This window comes from Phaseolus vulgaris, chromosome 2 (genome assembly GCF_051622355.1).
Source record: "Phaseolus vulgaris cultivar YP4 chromosome 2, ASM5162235v1, whole genome shotgun sequence".
Lineage (NCBI taxonomy): Eukaryota > Viridiplantae > Streptophyta > Magnoliopsida > Fabales > Fabaceae > Phaseolus > Phaseolus vulgaris.
In genome coordinates, this window is record NC_143499.1 from 31,810,960 (window position 1) to 31,828,203 (window position 17,244).

Consider the following 17,244-nt stretch of genomic DNA (forward strand, 5'->3'; position numbering starts at 1 on the left):
TTTTTGGTACATTGATAATTTTTCCCGCTTCATATTTCTAATTCAACAATTCTAAATTTTTGTACACAACTTTTTTTTTTTCTAATCAATTTTCTTACTAAAAAAACATTGAGTATTCATATTTTTTAACGTTGTTCCAAGTAAAGTTCTGTTTATAAACCTATGAATTTGGCATCTGAACCTATGAATCACGTAAGCAATAATGAGTAAGTCACTTCTCATTTTCTAATACTGCATCAATTGGTTAAATTAGTTTTTAAAACCAATAAAATTTTACTCATAGAACTATAAATCATTAATTAATTTAGTTTTTTACATTGAGATTATATAACTATTAAAAAGCCTGAATTTACACATATAACTATGAATGATGAGTGGGATCTAAAATCTTAAGTTGGGAAGACATTAGTATATAAAGCATTCCATCACACTATTTATCTTATTTATTATTTTCAAATATCTAATTTTATTAAAAAATAACAAAAATATTATAAATGAAAAACCTTATAAAGTTAGTTTTAGAATAATAAAATAAATTCAAACTCACTTCTTAATAGAAAATATAAAAAATAATTCCATACAGTTTTGCCGTTCAAATTTACACATCTAACAATATATATCTTGGGTAAATTCTGTCTACACCTCCATACTTTCTCTCTTCTATATGCACATCATATTAATTGTAAAAAGTCAGTTCTAATATTTGTAAAAAAATAAATAATTCTTAATGAAACATAACCTCACTTTCTTTAAATAACCTCAATTGCACTTAGTATTTCCATACTTTTCTTCCAACTAAGAGAACAGTTTTACCATTTAAGAACGTGTGTGAGACAATTAACAAAAAGATTCTTTTGTATTCGTTCGCAGTGCAAAGATAATTTTTTTTTAATTTTATACTTAATTTTTCACAATCATTTTTGTCCTAGGTTTTGTTGCCTTAAAAAAAAAACACAACTACCACTAGTAAAAAATCACTAAATTTACCTTTGTCACGTTCATCACTAGTCACCACAACCAACCGTCACTAATTGAAAATGTAGAAGAAATCATGTTTTCCACCGTTCTCAAAAAAATATTATTAAAATTAAAAAATATGAAGGTACATAAAAAAGATAAAGAAGAAGAAGGTAGGTGTAGAGAGATTTTGTCCATATTTATTTAGTAAATCACCTTAACTATTGATCCATTAAACACTTTTGGGCCTTTACATTGCACCCGTGAAATAAGCATGCGTCACTCAATATTGGCAAATGCTGTCTGCACCATATCAATTACAACATGTACTCAAGTATTGAAAATGAAAAAAATTCCCTTCTAACATAACGAAAGTAACCTTTTATCTAAAAATATTCCAGATTTAGATATCCGAAACACATTTTTTAATTCTGGAAATTTTATTGAAATGCATTTTTAATTTTGTGTTCTTTTTATTTTTTAAATATTTATTATTATTATGAATTTTTAAATCCAAAAATAAGGATAATTTTGGAAATTTTGAAAAATAATAGGGTGGAAGTTATAATTGATATGGTGGTGGAAGAAATTGCCCCTGAATATTTTGTGATAAAGTTTTTTTCTTTCTTACTATATGATTATGGGTGTCATCTTTATAAATGTGTAGTATAATAAGAGTCACACGTTTTACAATTGAATGATGTTATATTCGTATCTTAATTATTGTAGTTTAATTTTCTTATATTGATTAAAAATAACAATAAATACTTCAGTTCTTATAGTAATTTTATTAATAATGATTAATTTAGAGACGAAATAAAGATAAAAATAACATTTATAAGCTTTCGAAGATGGTTTGGAACTTATCATCATCCCCACTAACTTTTTTTTAACTGCTACTTCCAACTATCCACATAAAAAATACTTCTTTCTTCTCATAATCCCTTGTTAGAGACTTTTTTTTGAAAGATCAACAACACTCCCAAGTGTAACAACACTAAATCCTATAAATTTTATATTATTTTTGGCATTTTTCAATCCAAAATGTTAAAAATTACAATGGTTAACTTCTGGATTATAATTTTAAAAGTTTATGGATTCCACTTTCTAAAATTGAAAAAAAAAATGAAAGAAAGGTAATTTTAATATTTTCTGAAATATAGGGGCGCAGGAGGGAAAAATGGGGTGCATAAAGAATTTGCCTTCCTCGTGTTTGAATTTGTTGCTGCTCTTGGGTTTAATATCTGGGCTTCTTTCGCACAGTTCATGGCTGCTTCTTCCTGCACCTCCATGGGTTCTGGCGACACCCTAAACTAAATGTGAATTATCATTTTATCCTTAAGTTAAAAACTAAATAAACCCTAAAACCCTACCACCGTTTTCACCTTATTCCTTCTTCTGTTTCCTCTGAGCGCGGTGCCCCAAGCTCCCAGTCACCCCAGCAACTTCATTTCTGCTATTTGAAGGTGCTTCTTTACACAATTTTTTAGCATTTAACCGTCCTTTGTGGTTATAGGGTGAAAAATGTTAATTTCTTATATTTCACTCTTCTCTTACACTTCCTTAGATCATTTTATTTATTTATTTAAAAACATTCTACACTATATAATCTAAAATATACTTTTTTTAAAAATATTATTTATAAATCTAGAAAATCTTCTATACCATAAATTAACTCATGGATAATTAAATATTTGTGTACCTTTCAGATTAAACAATCAAGAATTTATTTCTAGATTGAAATATATTTCAAATTATATAATTCAGATTATAAATCTGCATTATGAATTAACTAATCAAAACGTTTTACCAGAAAGAATAATTTTTAGTAAATTATTTTAATTTTAAATATTTCAATTAATTATAAATTATGTATCGAAAGATTCATCATATTACGCAATTCAAAATGTACACAAAACCACACCATAACATCACAGAAAAACGAAAAATCCAATGTATAAAATTACCTCCAACCACCACGAACGTAACTCAACAGAGCAACCAACAACGTCTTTGCCAAATCTTTTCACGCACAGCACTTCTACAAACAATACAACTCCATAACTAAACCTTCAAATATTTTAAACCTTTTTATAGAAATGTATTTTTAGAATTATAAAACTTATGGTGGCGCTGCAATAACCCATGGAGTTGCAGGAAGAAGCAGCCCAGTTCATTAGTTGTAGATTGGTTTTAACATACCTATTTGCAAAAAAGAATCGGATCGAGGGAAAAAATAGTATTAAGTACAATATGATTTTTACTTTTCTTCAAAAGTGAATAATCAAATTAAGATATTATTTTAATTTTAGATTTGAACAAGTATTGTTGACGTTGTTGTATATTATTAAATCTTAGATGTAACATTATAGTATATTTAACTTAAATAATAAAATTAAACGATTATTTTAAAGTTAAAGAAACTAATTGATTAGTATGATTTTATGATTATGAGGGTAGCCACGTCGTGCGTGCGTGCTTGACTTTTTTTTTTAATCAGGAAACTCACGTTTCTATTCTTCTTACTCTTATTCAAATAGATTTCTTAAGAGAATAAGAAAAAACATACAATAATATGCATACAAAACCGGGGACACATAAGAAAAAAATCGTCGAAATAAAAAGATTAACTAGACCAAAAGAGTAATTAAAAACATATATTTAAAAATATTACATTAATTTAAACTGATAAATAAATAATTGTTTATGTTTATTAAAAAATAACCAGTTTTACAATAATATTGAACAAGCACAATGTTGTAAACTAAAAGAAGCATGGTTTAATTTCTTGTATAGAGCATTAATGCCATACAAACGCTTAAATTTTGTAAAAAGATATAGTTTCACCTTGATATTATATTATATGAAAAGTGCGTTGATCATCATGTATAGATTATTATTAATGTTTTTTTTAAATGGATCAATTTTTAAATTATTTTGACCTAATTAGACTTGTAAAGTGATGTCTCGTCTTTCAATTTTCACAATAACATTTTCCTATATCGAAATAGTTAACAGACGTGCACTTTACGTAATCAAGTATTTTAAAATTACTATAATGTTCGAGGAATGATTATCACTCTATAATCCTATTTCTTTATTGATTTTGCATGAAATAACAAAAATACTCTTAAAAATTTCATTTCTTCATATCATGTGATGAATTGTATACTGAGCAGGTTAATAAAATGTAAATAAATTCTAAACTATCTTCCCATATATGTTGTTTATTCTTTATTTGAAAACTAGTATAAAGTTAATTTGTAGAAGTTGAATTGTATATGAGAAGAAAAGGAAACTGAAAATGTGTCTGCGTTTTTTTTATAATTTTGAGTAGAAAGTATTTGTGATAACAGCGATGAAGATGTAGAGAGAAAGGAAGGTTTGAAGGTAATTAAGTGTGTTTGAGGTTGATTAATACTAAAGTAGTAGGTGGTTGAGTATTAATTATATGGAGTTGAGGATGAAGTAGTGGTGTTGAGAGGGATGACTATAACACTGATGTTGTCTTTGCTTCCACGAGCCATAGCCAACTCTGCTAACAACGATGCAGCTTCTGTTGCATAGCTTAAAACAGTGTCATCTTTTAAATTCCTTTTCATTTGGCCATGGAGGCACCCTCGTACCACCTCACAAACAAACTTGTTAGACACAACATCCCATAACCCGTCACTTGCCACTACCACAAACTCATCCAACTCTGTTCGCTCGTACACCTTCGTCTCAGGTTGAGATATCACAAAAGGTTTCATCGAGTGATCCCCTGCATAGTGTCAAACCCCCCCTGTTAAACCAACATCCCCACACCACACACTTTCAAACACAATCCCACTCTACACTTCCCTTCTAAATATACCAATGAAACATGCATGTTCTTCATTCATGAAGATAGGTGGAGATGATTCAATAAGTTATGAGACATGGCACGCAAAGACACAGTAGATATATGAAAAATGAAATAAAAATGTGTTTTAGAAGTGAAGAGTGACGAGGATACCGATGGATCTGGAAGTAGCAAGTACTCCCAAAACACGACTTCCGTTCCAATTAATCACTATCCCACCAGCCGCTTCTATCCTCTCTCTTTCATCTGGACGATCAGGCTGATTCATATATATATATATATATACACACACATTACAGACAGTTATAACAAACTCCAAAACTATTCACCAACTAAACATGCAACAACAATAACCAATAACGAATAACTAAATAATAATAATAATAATAATTAATAATCACCTTATGATCAAGCGAAAGGGGGACAGCTAAACCGCCACGGCACAACACCGCCCTGGAGTCACCACAATTTGCAACCACAATCTCCTCCTCTCCAACCACCACAACCGCCGCCGTCGAACCCATGGTGTTGCCGCCACCGTCATCGCGCGACTTATGGCCGTCACCACCAACTCCGATCTCCTTGTCCATCTTCATGAAACACGAACACATCACCTCGTACCAATCCAATCCCTTCTCCGCGTTCTTCCTCACCTCATCCGCCAACAGCAGGTGCAGCCTGTCGCGGCAAGCGTTGGCCACGAGCGTCCCGCCATGTCCGTCGTAAACCGCGAAGAAATCATAACCGCCACACCACTGCCCCGCCGCCACCAAACCGGGAACCACCATGACGGCGTCCTCCATTGCGCGACGTCTCCCGATCACGGATATGGAACCGTGTGTTGCGGAGGAGGGGGAGGGGGCGGCCTTGGATTCTTCCGTGGTGGAAACAACGGTCACTTGGCAAGGACGCTTTCTCTTCGTGGGATAGTTATCGAAACGTCGTTCAGTTTCTTTAGATTTTGTGCTCCTACTATCTGTGGAATCCATTTCACAACCGATTGATTCTACTATGGATTTGTCTTTGTAACAGTGCATGTGTTCACAGTTGTCACGTACTTATGGGCTTGTTTATGTTATCGCAATCTCGCACACTGCAACCACGGGTTTCGTTCTATTTTCTCTTTTGGATTTTTTAGTTTTCTTCCTCTTCTACGAGGAAACTACGGGTTTTGTATATGAGTCATTTTAGCATGACACGGATCAGGTCGCTCGCCAAAACTGAACACATCACAGAAAATTAAACCTGGTGCCTACACGTGTGCTTCAAAGTTGGATTATACAAGTAAAACGTGGACGGGTACGATTTCTTATGTGATCGACTCACCGTTACAAACCTTCAAGTGATAAAGTTTGTTAACATATAATTATTAGTTTTTTTATGGCTTAGCTTAAGCTTATTTGTTTATTTATTAAATATTTGTCCTTTAAACTTTAATAGATGTACAATTTTTCAAGAACTTAATATTAAAGAGTTTCCATAATTATACGTTAATTTTTTTTATGAATACTTGTATAAAAAATATCCGACACCTGAGTCGCTTTAAAATATATTATTTTTGGGGATTAGCTAGTTCATTGAACCAGCGGATGATAAGAATCATGTATGGGAATTTGGGACAAAAAGGAAATATAGATTAATTGCATAAAGACTTATAAACTGAATAGTGGAGGGAGGGGGAGAGGGTGTACTGTAGACAAAAGAAAAAGAAAAATATGGGCGCAGTAGACAGAAAGATGGTTTGTCTGTCTGGTTTAAGGGATGTGAATGTGATCCAAAAACTGGGAACTGCTTTGGAAAAAGATAAATAAAAAGATGGAGATTGAAGTTAGCATGACCGCAACGTGGCTGTTTAATCAGGTGCCACTTATTCATAGCTACAGTTTCATGGGCCTGTAAGAACCAAATCTCCAAAGTCTCGTTAGTTTCTCCAGAAGCTTCATATCTCATTTTGAGACGTTTGGTTTAGGAATTATATTACATTTTCCGAAATCAGTCATATTTTTATGACAGGAATGTTATTGTTTAATATATTGATAAAATGTTAAATTATTTATTTTATAAGATTTAATTAAGAACTAGTTAAATGTCATTCTCTCGACATATGGAGGAAGTACAGTTGCAAACAGTATTTTCCTATAAAAGAAAGTGCTGCAAAGTAAGTAATAGTCAAATCGAGCCAATAATTTGTATAAAATAGTTAAATATTTCGTGTCCAGTTGAACAAAAGCTACGCATAGCATATTATCAGCATTTGTAAATGAATCATCGTATATGTAAAGGAATAAATACATATGACTGTAAAATGAATATAGGAAAGGAAACAGTAGTGTTAACGTATCATGGTTCATATGTAAAAGGATCCATGGACACCCAAAAAAATGAAACAAGAGAGATGAATGGGTATAAAGAAATTATAACAAAGACATTTATACTGTTGAGGTATCCGTATATTAATCGTATATACAGTCACCTAAGGGAAAACAATAGATGGAAGAGAATAAGTTGCAGAAAATAAATAGTTTCGGTGACATTAACTCCCAAAGCACGTAGAGGCACGGTTTACTTTCCACTTTTGTACATGTTGTCAATAACATTCTGCATACAAAATAAAAATGCCGCAGTCAGTACTTTTATCACCCTCCCCCATTCCATCCCTGTCCCAAAATTAAATTGAAGAGCCTTATGAAGGTAAAATGTTTTGACTCTGAAACCCAAAGATTATTAGAAGGTGAGCTATAAAACTACATTTGAATGAACAGCGGTAACACAAATTCACGCTGACAACTAACTATAGGCTAAGCACTCAATTTAAATGACCTATTCAGCTATTTAAACAGACGCACAACACATTCAAAATTCCGTAGGATTCAGTTACGGTATGCTGTGTCAGATTTCACATCTGCTTCTGCATAACAACTATGAGCAAACATCTGAGTAGAAGCATTGTGAGTGTGGACATAAATTGCAAGTTAGATGAGAATATCTTAACTTCTAGAACCTGCATGTGTCATACCTTAAGTGGTTTCTCATAAATTGTGTGCATAAGATATTATTTAAGATTTTTAAATTATGACATTTAAGCATTAGTAGATAGGCTGAAGTAACATCCATCCCGACGCAGATAAACCAAAGTTTCCATTGCCAGGTTAAAAAATACTAAACAACCAAAATACCATATTGCTTTGATCACACTGACTAATAGCCCTTGCACTCAACAAAATAGGAATTCACTGAGATTTCTCAACCTTTTTTATCTGTTGTTCGGTTATGAGTAAGAAAGGAAGAGGAGGGGGGATAACCTTCAATTTATGAAGGCTGTTCCACTTTAAGACCAATTATATTCAATATGAAGTGAAATTAAATCCCGAGAATTTGAGAACTTGTACCTGATAAAATTTGAGCAACTGTGGCCTCTTCTTCTTATATGTGGGAGTGATAAGGTCACGTTCCATGTCAAATGGAATCGGGTCAAGATGAACTCCTTTTATAAACTCGAAACCTTTCAACTGCCAAATACATATTTCACCATCCAACAAAACTTCAGGACATGTACTTGTAAAAACATGTTTACACGTAAGACAAGATCATTTAAAACAAGTGCAAGACCAAACAAAATATTTCATGTTAAATATTATTAGTAAATAATTTATTACTACCCAAAAATAGTTATTTTCTTATATTTGAAAAGTATATCGCGTATGTGAATTTTAAAGAATCTCGACAGTTTAAAAAACAATTTTAGATTAATGTGAAATTTTACCATACACACAAATACTCCCAATATAACAATTTAGATGATGATAAGAAAAGTGAACTAGATAAAAAAAATACCTTCTTTGCCTTTCCAATCTTTGAGAGCTCTTCAAGTATGTAACTTTTTGCTCTAGCGTCTTCACAAAGAGAATTGAAGTCCATAGATATACCATTTTCTTGTGCCCATTGTTCAAGTGCTTCCTTTCTGGGATTAATAACAGCAACAAGGAAGGCCTCGAAACTGTTTCCATAAACCCATATCTGAAATAGAGGAGAAAAAGTTTTATATCTTCACGGAATAGAACATTTTCAGCTATTCAATGAAGCTAATTTAGAACCTTCTTTCTTTTTTGCACTGGACTAAACCTTTTGACATCATTATTCATTTATATGTCCGGATGTTAGACAAAATAGTAGTAAAGATACATGCCCCAGGAGCTGTCTTACATTGAACAAATTATCATACTGAACTACAGAATGTGGACACAAATATAGATCAACATGCACCAATACCAGGGAACATGGGACTATGGTAAACATACAAGGGTACTTGCTGATGTGAAAATTTGTTTATTTAGTGTTAAAAAAAATCTAACAGGAAGCTAATGCAATTTGAATGTGTTTAGCTATGAAAGAAAAATATCCAAGCCTGTTTCGTTTGAAAGTCATGATAAAAAATATCAAACTGAACCAGGGGGTTAGTTGGCCACGATTGTTCCCAAAGTTTTGTAATTCTATCATCAACCACCGAGGTAATCAGCTCTAGTAGTATATGAGTAACATTTGTTAATCTTCTACATATTTTTCAACTGGATATCAGCAATAAGTGCACAAAAAATTATGACAGCAAAACCATTGGAAGGAATAGGGTTCTCAGGACTTACAGATTCAATAGATGAAACTTGACCATAAATGTTCTCCAGGTTTTCGACAGCAACATATTCTCCTTGTGAAAGTTTAAATATATTCTTTTTCCTATCAATAATTTTCATGCTTCCATTAGGTTGCCACTCTCCAATATCCCCTGTTGAATTTATCATTTGTGAATAAAAGAAAAACTATAACCTAGCTAATATAAGAAAGTCTCTATAAACCTCAATTTTGAAAAACACAATAAAATAACCTGTATGGAACCATTCATCGATCAGAACCTCTTTGGTGAGGTCTTCACGTTTGTAGTACCCTGAAAACAAGGTTTTACCCTTTACACAAATTTCTCCTCTTGGTGTGCTTGCTAGGGCATCATATCCCATTTCAGGAACAGATTCCAGGCACACATCAACATTTGGTACAGGAGGGCCCACTGTTCCAAGCATTTCCATTTCATTTGGTAATGAGACAAAGGTTCCCGCGCAGGTTTCAGTCAGGCCTGTTCTCATTTTAACAGGAGCACCAAGTAAATAAACTATAGTAGAAAAACATGTTATTGACGTATTAAAAAATGCAACTTTAATATCTATTTGACAAATATAAAATGGCTATAATGTTTTGAATTGAAAGTAGTACAAATTTTTTACGTAATTTATATTCATTTAAACTAAATCTGTCAACATTTTCAAGTTAAATATCAAATGAGCTAAACGGTAAACAAGAAAAATAAGAAACTCTTCGTTTAAAAATATACAGTTAGTTTTAAACCAATTTTGGATTTTCTTTTGAATTCCCTTACTTCGCTATCAAATACCATCTGCTTTCTCAGATTTTACGTGATGACAACAAGGGAACAATTTTAAAACTGGCTCCCTTCTACCTAGTTTTATTTTGAACAGTGACAAACACTCCTTGAAATATTACAAGATATGTAATCCTCGGATAAAAATAAAATACTACTATTTTCTTTGATAAAAAATTAATTTCAGCTAAAAGACCATATGTTGTTTGTGTCACCATCGCATGGAAATCAAATAATAACATTTTTGTGTGAAAAATGATAGCACGGTATAAGTTTGATTTTCATATTTAAAAAGAACATACCGTATCCTTGTAGAACATGACAACAAGCCACCACCCGTAAGTAACCTTCCACATGTGCAGATAAAGGTGCTGCTCCAGACAAAATAAGACGAACTCTACCTCCTAAACCCTGCTTTACCTGATCAGGTAGCAAAAACATGATTAGGAATAAAAATCCTGTCATACAGAGTGGCAGGGGAGTTCAAATTTATAAATTTTACTACCTTCTCAAATACAATTTTATCACAAATAGGGGATGCCTCTCCATGTGTAAACCCTTTCTTCATGTTATTCAGCTTACTGAAATCAAATTTCGGAATTTGAATTATTAGAATATTGCAGAGCTAATTATGAAAAAAATTGAAGTGCCCACTAAGAGGCCACCAGAGATTTAAACACAACACAGTAAAAACTAATATTATTATTATTATCTAATATAGTTTTGTAAGTGAAATCAAACAAGAACAATCTTAGTTCCGTAACAATCATACAGAGAATCCACGACAGTTTTTGCATGTTCATGATTTCACCCAGACTCAAGTAATTATTTACAAAAGCAGCACTTACTATGAATAAGCACAGTTGAATAATGTCTTCTTTAAGAAGCCCCCAGAAGAAATCTTCTGTGTCAAACCTGTGTTCCAGATTGGGGTTAAGAGTCATAAACCAATTTTCTCCATGTTGGGAGGGGTAGGAAGAAAAATGGAAAAGAAAAGCAAGAAAAATTCTACTCCAATAATAAAAAATTGCATAGTAGGTTTCTCTACTGAAATAAAAATTTGACCATCAACGCTATATGATCATGGGAAGATCATCAAACTTGTCAACAATCAACAGAATTTTCAAGAGTTTACCTGAGTACACTCTATCAAGCACACGAGGAACAGCACAGAAAATAGTTGGTTTTAGTTCCCCAATATCTTCAATTAACAATTTGACATCCTACAGTAATTGTGTAAATGATGGTCAAATATTCCAAATCCAGAGTTCAATTATCATATTATCCATTCTGTAATGACAGAAATACTACATATACTCACCCCACGCCAGAAACCTATTGAAGCACCATGCCATATGAATGTTTCCTCAATGACCCTATCAAAGATATGTGCAAGAGGAAGGTATGATATGTATACATCCTTCTCACTCAACTGCAAAGAAGGAAAAAGGAAGGAGACTATGAGTCAAAGAAAGGATCGCTATGTATGCATTCAGTATCCCAAAACGTAAAATGAAATGGATGTATTTCCGAGTATAGCGCAGGAAACAACATACTTGTTCATTGACACTCTCCAACAGTCGCTTTACCCCGGCCAAGAGAGTAATAATACTCTCATTTGATATCAACACTCCCTTGGGGTCACCGGTTGTTCCACTAGTATACATTATGGTACAGATGTCACTCCTTTTCTTAATTGGAAGATCATAATTCTGATTTTGACCCTGTGGCAGATATTAAAAATTGAATTAGGAACGGGAACCACAAAATACAAAAGAGGTGAAAGACATGTTCCTACAGGCATGACTGAAATTATCTAGAAAAATAAATTTGGATGTATATGAAACTACATAAATTGACCTAACCAAATACTCCCCAAGTTTCCTTTTACAATATCATCCTTGTTTTTTCATTTCCATTCCACAAAAAGTAATATTCATTATTTTTTTTCTATAAGTAGTATGCCAATTGCAGGTGGATCAAGCTTGTGATACAATATTTTTCTGTATAGTAATTACAAATGTAATTGTAGAAGGAGTGCTTTCATTTCTATTTTACAACTTTCAGAGAAAAAAGAGTAATAGTATATGAAAACAATAACCCACCACTTGTAAAAATTCATCCCATGAATATATTGCCAACCCAAACTTCTCAACTTCTTGCTTTTGTTCAGGGGTAACCTTACCGAAGCTAACAATTGCTGTAACAAAGATGTAAAAGTTAAATAATTCTTTCTAAAGCATGAGCATTTTAGGAAAGAAAGGAGAGAATCAACAAAACTTACTCTTGAGATGCTTTGTTGCATTTGGAAATGTCTTCAATAGCTAAAATGTTTCAAAAACAAACATATGGGTCAGACTGACTGTTTACTTACATAAGATTGTACAAAACTCTCTAATCTTTCCTAACAACTAAACTAATTTAAAAACAAAGCATTTCAATAGAAGAACCTCGGGTATCTTCTTTTCTTCTACAAATGCAATTGAGACCTCAGCGTGGCATATAATAAACTCTATAGCTCCGGCACCTATTTCATTCCAAGGGGAGTGTCAAAGCAAATGAGAATTACAAGTTTACAAATTGAAAAACAAATAACTCTAAAATGGGATAATGCTTCTGTAAAATAGGATACTGTATTTTTCAAAAGGACTTTGTTCAGATATATTAGGTGAGAATTTCAAAAGGTTACAAATTTGTGAACTTATTTGTTGAGAAAAATGACAAAATATGATAAAATACACAAAAATAGGCACAAAAGGTTGTGATAAATGTTTAAATTTGGAACTTATATAATTTTTCAAGAAGAAGTAATATTGTACATAAGTTTCTCAAAAGTTCATAAATTAGGGAATTTGTTATTGTTGGTAAAAGTTACAGAAAAAATGCTGCATTGCCACCAATGTTGCAACATCAAAGCTTTTGAAATTATTGTTCTTGATAGTAGCAACTCTTTGCACAATAATAGATTACAAAAGCAAATTTTATTTGCATTGAGTATAAGCGTCACCATGGTATAGAAACATGATAATGAAACGGTGACATACCCAGTGTATCATATAAAGGAACACAATAGAGTCCATGAGCATTGCACGCCTGCAAATATTTGCCAATGTGTTAAAAATCATTGAGTGAAAGAAGCTAGTTCAGCAACATTATTGTTAGGTTAGCAGGGATACCCATAACTGACACAATATAAGCATAGAGAAATAAATAAAGAATTGGAACTCTCTGCAGAGAGTAGATATTTAATATAAGAAACGAAGCTTCAATCCAGAAATATCTTATTCTCCTTTAAGCTCAATAAGGACTAAAAAACTCATCACCAAAGAAACAACAAAGTAGACATAGAAATGATAATAAATACTCGGCACAAAATACAAGCAAACATCAACATATGAATACTGCAGAAAACTCCCACATACAGAGTGAGTACTTCCCAGCTAGCAGCAAAATTAAGATGGAAAAATTAAGATAAAATTTACCTCCATGCTCATAATCCATTCTGCAGAATTGGAACCGTAAATACCACATTTTACACCCTGCAAACCAGTAATATATGAATTAAGCTCAAAAGAACAAAATGCTAGAAAGTATCATATGCAATATTATCATATCATATGCAAAAATAAAATTTCAAAACATATAAACACGGATCCAATATGCAAACTTATGTGCAAAAACGAGATCTGTCATATGCTAAGCACTCCAACTCATGAAGCCAAGTTTTCGAATTTACTGAGATACTTCTTAAAGTTTGGGTTTCCACCTAAATGATTCTCAAAAACTAGTCCATAGAATAAGCCAGAGTTACGACTATTTTCATCATATCACTAGACAAAATACGATCTCCAACAAATATTCATAGCATTGATGATTGGACATTTTAGAGCATAAAGTTCACAATAGTGAACATCTGTGAGTGTTTTGATAATCACCAAATAGCAGTCGACCCAATAGACTCAACAGTTTACAATTCGGTTTTGAACTTAACATAGTCGCAAAAGCTAACTCATAAGATGATGGTTGTCATCCAATAAATACCCTATTTCAGTTATATAATAACTAGTCAATATTAGATCTCCGGCCCAATTCAAGCTTATACAAATATCAACATTTTAAAGCACGGTTGTCAAAATTCGAGAATCCTCATAAACTCAGAATTTTTGTACACTCGCAAGAGTTACCTAAGATAAAAATAAGATTAAAAGAATCTATTGATGACTAACATGCGTAACATAATACTTTTAACACAACAATAAATCAATATTTCAACTAAATGATAAAGAAAAGTAGCAAACCACAATAATAAAGTATGATATTATATTAGTGTCAAAACAATAATAAAGTATGATACTGTATTAGTTTTAAATACGATTAAACTTGAATAAATGATCAAATCTAACATAAATTCATAAAAGCATAAGTTCTTGAAGTGAAAACATTCAAAAAAGGAACTAATTTCTTCAAATAGTTTTATCCCTAATAAAATATGGTTAGTGTTGTCAATGAATGACAAAAACTACATTAATTTCATACTCAATTGACTTGAGATTTTAAAGAGTTTGTCTGAGTTTTATCCTTGATAGACGTTTTCTTTACCTCGGATTGTAAACTCTTAAGCGGTTAAGAGTTAACTAGAAAGTCACAACTTTATCATCAAGAACATGCAGCATTTGAAATGTCAAAGGTATGAAACCATGTTAATTGCACATTAGTCTTGTTTGTAAATAATGAACAAGTGAACAATCCAACATGCACTTTGGATCCAAGAATTTGGGATAACGTATAAATACTACAGAAAGAAGTGGGGAACATGCATCATTTTTTGGTAAGAAAGACATGACTGACTTACTTCTCCATAACCACAGAAGCGGATGGAATTCCCAACTTTAATCACCAGGTCATATACTTCTTTGTATGTTAACCACTTGTACTTCCCTGCCTATAGTGTCACGAAAAAGAAATGTGCATTCAAGTCAGTTAAAATCCAAAAATGGTCAACCAATGTCAAAAAAATTTCCAGAACACAGGACTTAATCGGTAGACAAAACTTCACCTTCCCATCCACAATTTCCCGACGACCAAGCATTGGACTAGTTGGATATTTCTGAACAGACATTCTGTAAAAGTACAACACACTCAGAACTGAATTGACTAATATTTTATCAATACAAGCCATAAGTTTGGTTGAACGTAACAGAGATCTGGATCAACACATGTTGTGGACCAAGTCCTAATTCAAGTAAAATTAAACCGAATGTTCAAGTCGTCTCTTGATGAACATGAAAATCTCATCAACATTAATTACCGTATTGAAAAAGAAAAAAAAAATACCGACAATACAGGGCTCTCGTGCACGAAATTAATATTTTCACTGTTCCAATTTCATAGCTACTAAATCAAGTCATTTTAAACCGTATACATAGGTTCTCTCATGCACACGAAAGTCCGACGACATTTAATTCACTGTTGCAAAAAAGTGGAGAAACCGAAATTAATACTTTCACTGCTCCAAATAGATAGCTCCAATCGAAAGTCTTCCTAACTCTGATACCGATCAGAGAGCTCTGCATGGCAAATAGGTATACTAATTCGAGAAAATAAAATAAACTCATCCGATTTGTACGTAATCAGAGGAAATACATCTTTCTGATTGTGATCGTAAGAAGCAACGATCATTGCTTCGAGCACCAAAACGTTTCCAGTAAAGTCTCATACAGCAATTCCAGATCATAAATCCACAAAAATAAGTGAGAGCTTATTGATCTGTCATTTGCATCGTAATTCAAAGAAGAAAACAAAGAGTTGTGAAATTGAAGTGACGAACTCACCGGAAAACATCCCAGCAGCACTCGAGACCTTCGACAGGAGCAGGAAATCCATCCTTGGCGAAGAGGCTACGGTACACAGGTCCTCTCGACGGCCTTCCTTCGGTCGCCTCCTCCGCTTTCTCCACCTCCACGATGTATCTCTTCTCTGCCATCTCTCTTGCAATTCCTCTTTCTGAAGAATCACGGTGAATCGGAAACTGAAGCGTTCGAAATCAGAACGGAAAATGGAGAGAGCAGTAGAGAAGAAAAAATGGAAAGATAATTTGTATGAAAGTTGCGTGAAGTTTGTTTGACTTGGTGGATGAGAAGACTGGTAGTGTGGTAGAAATGGTGGATAGCTCTGTCTTTTCCGTTGGCTAGCGTTATTCTGCTTGCTAATATAGACTTCAGAGAATTAGGTTTGAGGTGGTCAACAATTCCTGAACCAATTTATGCATTAATTGACTTGCCATATTTTTCTTTATCATATGCCTCCCTTCTTTTCCTCTGTTTCAATTTCTGGAAACCGAATTTTCAAATTAATAAAAGTCAAAATTATGGAAAAAAAAATACAATTTTAAATTCATTTTCATAAAAGCAATCTTGCTTTTCTCAACAGTTACCTAATACCTAATATTTATTAAATACTTGTGTTTTAAGCATTAGGTCAAATAAATAACCATTTCAATTAATAATTAATAGAATAAATAATATATTCTCATATACAATTTTAAAAGTTTTATACATTCAAAATTAATAACAGTAACTGAATCGGGTGCTGAAGAGAGTATTTGATTCTGGTGGTGTTGTAACAGTACTATCATCAGTGGTGGTGGAACCAGCGGAATATCATGTTCCGTTAACATTAATGAAACTTTACATTTAAAGTGTTTTTTCCACATCACAAAAAGACTACAATGGTATTTCGTATTATTCAACACGTTAATTAATTCCAAAAATAATTTTTACAGTTACTTTTAAATATTAATTTAGAAATTATTTTGATAGAGTTATTCTTTATTTACATCTATTATCCATCTTCTGATTTTATTAAACTTGTCCTCTTTAACCATTAAATTAAAAAATAAAAATAAAGAAGAAACAACCCAACTTTACTGGTGAAATATACAGTTTATTGATAATTTTTTGACCTACTCATCATAGATTCGAGATGTTAAAAAATTTGACTTAGTCTTTATGAATGA

General features: G+C 32.5%; 2 protein-coding genes across 2 annotated transcripts; both read right to left on the reverse strand.

The window, feature by feature from the left end:
* Positions 1 to 4,251: 4,251 nt before the first annotated feature.
* LOC137811475 (putative protein phosphatase 2C 8) lies at positions 4,252 to 5,949 on the reverse strand. The gene is made up of 3 exons (XM_068613252.1): positions 5,203 to 5,949; positions 4,955 to 5,060; positions 4,252 to 4,720 (listed from the first exon to the last, which is right to left on the reverse strand). The coding sequence occupies exons 1-3, from the start codon at positions 5,836 to 5,838 to the stop codon at positions 4,401 to 4,403; spliced, it is 1,062 nt and encodes a 353-aa protein (XP_068469353.1). The 5' UTR covers positions 5,839 to 5,949; the 3' UTR covers positions 4,252 to 4,400.
* A 1,071-nt stretch (positions 5,950 to 7,020) lies between these two features.
* On the reverse strand, positions 7,021 to 16,857 carry LOC137811486 (long chain acyl-CoA synthetase 4). The gene is made up of 19 exons (XM_068613268.2): positions 16,061 to 16,857; positions 15,286 to 15,349; positions 15,082 to 15,171; positions 13,712 to 13,768; positions 13,274 to 13,322; positions 12,680 to 12,756; positions 12,514 to 12,553; positions 12,335 to 12,429; positions 11,786 to 11,953; positions 11,551 to 11,661; positions 11,365 to 11,452; positions 11,078 to 11,144; positions 10,735 to 10,810; positions 10,532 to 10,649; positions 9,681 to 9,926; positions 9,442 to 9,581; positions 8,636 to 8,818; positions 8,191 to 8,310; positions 7,021 to 7,399 (listed from the first exon to the last, which is right to left on the reverse strand). The coding sequence occupies exons 1-19, from the start codon at positions 16,210 to 16,212 to the stop codon at positions 7,364 to 7,366; spliced, it is 1,977 nt and encodes a 658-aa protein (XP_068469369.1). The 5' UTR covers positions 16,213 to 16,857; the 3' UTR covers positions 7,021 to 7,363.
* Between the last annotated feature and the right edge of the window lie 387 nt (positions 16,858 to 17,244).